Source organism: Hibiscus syriacus, unplaced genomic scaffold, assembly GCF_006381635.1.
Source record: "Hibiscus syriacus cultivar Baekdansim isolate YM2019G1 unplaced genomic scaffold, ASM638163v2 tig00000340_pilon, whole genome shotgun sequence".
Taxonomy (NCBI): Eukaryota; Viridiplantae; Streptophyta; class Magnoliopsida; order Malvales; family Malvaceae; genus Hibiscus; species Hibiscus syriacus.
The window spans coordinates 14141013-14145298 of record NW_024061783.1 but is presented as its reverse complement, the minus strand read 5'-3'; the positions used below and the strand labels follow the sequence as shown (position 1 = coordinate 14145298).

The window sequence follows — 4286 nt, the reverse complement described above, 5'->3', positions numbered from 1 at the left end:
TGTTTGAAGCCAAGGGAGTGAAGTAGTGCAAGAGGTGTATTTTTAGTAAGGATCGGTTGGATGGATCATGTGGGAGTGTGGGGGATAAGCTACCCATACAAGCACACACCATGGCTGATATACTTCTCAATTATAATAATAATAATATGAAAATATGTGCATAGTGTAGAGTACAACTGTTTGTTAGGGACAAATAACGCCATGGGTCACCATCCATGGAAGGAACTCTTGCATGTTCTGTGCATGAGAGGAGGAAATGGATGAAAAAGGAAGAGGGGACAAGATAAAGGCCCACCATTGTTCACCAAAATACGGTGCTCTGTTACTGTTAGCAAGGAGAAGACGAAAGATTATCATAGAAATTGTAAAAGAATATATAAAATATATGAGATTTTGAAAATTTTAATTTCTCTGTCCACTCTAACAGGAAATCCCCCCCCCCCCTTCATAGTTGAAAAATGAATGGCTTTGTTTAGCACATGAAGGCCATGTTACTCTTGCCCCCCCCCCCCTCCAGCTTCTCTTGTAAAGACAACATAGTAAGGTACTCTGAGATCATTCCCTAATTTTTTTTTTACTCCATCATTCCAAAACTGTAAACTGCAACTCTGTTGGGGATAATTTCATGTTCAGCCCCTCAAAATTTGTAATAAAATAATAATATTGTATTTGTATTTGATATATTCATGTCTTCATATCATGTATGTTCAAAATCTGTCATTTATGAAGAAGAAAAAGCATCACTATAACCAAGCTACAAGGATATAAAAATTTGATGATGCTTGAACATATCTGTGACTTTTGAGTGAGAATGATTGACAAACTTGAAATTATTGTTGCTCACCTGTATGCATTATTGTGCAAATCAGTAAAAAGAATTTCTAATATATAAATATATATATAGAGAGAGAGAGAGAGAGAGAGAAACTAGCCTTCTTCAATTATAAATTTACCTTCTATCAAAGAAATAAATAGTGCACACTGTAGGTTTTTTTTTCTGAGAAAATAACTTCAGTGACCAAAAATCCTAGATAATATACGATTTTGATCAACATTTTTTGGATTTGCAAAAATGACCAACAAAATCGCAATGCGATCTCCACTATCGCAAATTCGTGTTGCATTTCGCGTTGCAATAGTTGAAAATCGCGTTACGATTTTCCATTTCGCGTTGCGATAGTTGAAAATCGCGTTGCGATTTTCCATTTCGCGTTGCTATAGTTGAAAATCGCAATGAATTTGAAAAATCGCAACGACAACTGTAGACTATCGCAACGCGAAATGGAAAATCGCAACGCGAAATGAAAAATTGCAACGCGATTTTCAACTATCGCAACGCGATTTTCGCAAAGAATTTGAAAAATCGCAACGACAACTGTAGACTATCGCAACGAATTTAGAAAATCGCAACGACAACTATAGACTATCGCAACGCGAACTGGAAAATAGCAACGCGAATTTGCGATAGTGGAGATCGCAATGCGAATTAGAGATCGCAATGCGAATTAGAAATCGCATTGTGATTTTGTTGGTCATTTTCGCAAATCCAAAAATAGTTGATCAAAATCGTATATTATCTGGGATTTTTGGTCACTGAGATTATTTTCTCTTTTTTTCCCCATTCTTTTATTAGTACAGATCTCAAAAGTCAAGGAAAAGAAGAAAAGGGGGCAAATCTCTGTAATGTATTAGAAGATACATATCTCAATTACATAACTATGCCATCAGTTGCCTTTGCCACAAAATCTATTTGAACTGGAACTGGAAGTCTCAAAATTTCCAGGATTACTGTAAATTCACTGCTCAGAGTGGTTTGAACTGTTGATTATTCCTGCCGGTCATGCTAATCTGTCGCTTGAGCTTAGCAATATGAGCTTGTACCTACACATTCCAGTTAAAATGACTAAACTTGAATTTCTCGACACCTATACATGATAATGGACCAATCATTTTGGAAAGATGTTGGCGAGCAAGTTTGAGAACAAACCAAATGTGACTGACGATGCAATTCACATTTCACAAATATGAAACTCATCCTAGGAAGTAAAAATTATACTTGCTTACCTGCTGACGAGCAGCTGCAAGTTGTAATAGTTCATCAGCTTCGGAGAAATTCAAGAACCACTGGCTTAGGGGATGGTCCTTAGTGTCACCTCTTTTCCTTTTACTTTCATCTTCAACTGGTACTGCAAGCAATTTGGCGGTACGCTGGTGAACCATAAGCATGACACAAACAATATATTTCAAAGAAAAGACATAGGAATAAACCTGGGGGTGGTAAAATAAAACCAGCTGGTAATCTGGGGAGGGTTACTGCTGGATGATTCTGCACACGAGCTAAAAAACTCTCTGACGGTTCTGTGAATACGATCTCTTCATAGGATTCCATGACAACAGGTTTCTTAGTTGACATGGGGCCAGATTCATCTTCTGGGTATAACTTCAAATGATGATATCTGGAGATGCAATTTTACAATCAACATTTTGCCCCGAGGCTTAGTAATTTTTGGTTTTCCACCAATGTAGTAGAATATAAGTTATTTTGAACACAGTTAAAAACAGAATCACAATGATTGTGAGAAATTCCAACAATCACTACATATCTTCGGTGGAAAGGGAAAAAGGTCAGAAAATCCAACATTTAATTGCTCATAATCAGGACATTATAGCTTCTGACTATTTAAATGTTTCACTTAGCTGCTAGCAAGTTCTTCAACAAACCGAATGATAAAGAAAGAAAAACAACAAATAAAGTAATGCATGGATCTCGTGGATTATATCTAATACAATGAAATTCGTTTATTTTTCTACACTTGAATCACAACTGTGCAGTCTTTCATGCTAACTGAAAGAAATGTCACAAGAATAAGATATTGGGAACATCAAAATTAAAACAAGTAGAAACCCTTTATTCTACTGGAACATAATTGTATGTTCTACACATCTTTAACAATGTCATAATTGAACAATGATGTCAATAGGACTAAACTTCGGCTAGTTCTGGAATAAACAAATTAAACTAAAACCAGATTAACAGCAAAAGCAACTCACAGGTTCAAGGGCTTCTCACAAACATCATTATGGAAAAAAAGTGTAATGGCAATCTCAAATTCACCCCACCCTGATTCTGATAACTCAAATGGAGCCGAGTCCACGACTCTTGTAGGATTATTGAAACTGGAATGCAACTGAAAAACAACCTGCTTTACCACCACACTAAGATCCTCATTCGTTGCCCCGCGTACATATACGGTCCATTTATGAGATTGATAGCTGAATTAAAGATTGGAAAACCAAACATATATTGAAACGTGCAAATGACAAACCAAATCGAAATTTCAGTAGTTTTAAGTGCTTAGTAAATATACTCACTCGCTTGCCTTTTTTCCAAGCCAAAATGCAGCATTACCATATACGATAGGAACACTTATTTCAACATCCTTGATCTTCTTCTACACAAGAATCATAAAAAGAAAATGCAGAGATAAAATAGTCCAGACAAAATATTGCTATTTTCGTTATAAAAATATATAACTTAAAAAACATAGCTATATATTGCAACCGGGTTGAAAAACTAAATTCCTTTTATAGGCAACATCATTTTGATTACTTACGTAATGGGTAAAATTCAAAATTTTAAATGATGAAAATTTGCAGCTCCAAAAAACAGTTAAACACCAGTCAAACAGCTGAACACGGGAATTTGAAAACATAATTATAAAAGAGAAGAAAAACTTCTTTGAAGTGACCAGACAAAAGTAGAGCCTTTTGGCTTCTTGGGCAATGTTATTTTGGCGATTGGAAAACTAGGTAGCCGACGAAATTTCAATTGAGGTTTCAAGGATACCTTCTTTTCACCGTCTTCCGGTTTACCCATTTTGGAGAGCTGTGCTTTGGGCGTGGGCAAAGCTAATATCCGGCGGATCCGGATCTTGCCTTTCCGATTATGAAGTATCAATTAAGGAATCCGGCTCAACCTCGTAAAAGGATCGATCTTTGGGTGGAAGAAATTAGGGTTCCTCTTTCCCCTCCGATACAGTGTCTGGTTTGCAGTTCAACTTGCACGGCGTTGGATTTGAGGAATTGATTGTGTACGAGAGGTGTCTACTACACTCATGTATAGACCAATAATACTGCGACAGTTGTCTCAAGAAAGGTGGACTAATATATGATGTTACCAGAAACATAATAAAATATTTAACAAAGTAGATTTGGCCCTATTAGAATTGTTGAGTAATAATAATGTTGTAGGTAGAAATCATGAAGAAATATTAAAAAATTTGACA

General features: G+C 36.1%; 1 protein-coding gene across 1 annotated transcript; it reads right to left on the bottom strand.

The window, feature by feature from the left end:
- Positions 1 to 1590: 1590 nt before the first annotated feature.
- LOC120204877 (transcription initiation factor TFIID subunit 14b-like) lies at positions 1591 to 4050 on the bottom strand. Its single transcript, XM_039204893.1, has 6 exons — positions 3848 to 4050; positions 3373 to 3452; positions 3052 to 3273; positions 2269 to 2456; positions 2065 to 2186; positions 1591 to 1881 (listed from the first exon to the last, which is right to left on the bottom strand). The coding sequence occupies exons 1-6, from the start codon at positions 3875 to 3877 to the stop codon at positions 1804 to 1806; spliced, it is 720 nt and encodes a 239-aa protein (XP_039060824.1). The 5' UTR covers positions 3878 to 4050; the 3' UTR covers positions 1591 to 1803.
- Between the last annotated feature and the right edge of the window lie 236 nt (positions 4051 to 4286).

Excerpts from the sequence above, each read along its gene's own strand:
- LOC120204877 (XM_039204893.1), bottom strand. The coding sequence starts at position 3,877 with ATGGGTAAACCGGAAGACGGTGAAAAGAAG. Across the intron at positions 3,274-3,372 it reads CTTGGAAAAAAGGCAAGCGA|CTATCAATCTCATAAATGGA; the intron begins GTGAGTATATTT and ends TCTTTAATTCAG. Across the intron at positions 2,457-3,051 it reads TGTGAGAAGCCCTTGAACCT|ATATCATCATTTGAAGTTAT; the intron begins GTGAGTTGCTTT and ends TTGCATCTCCAG.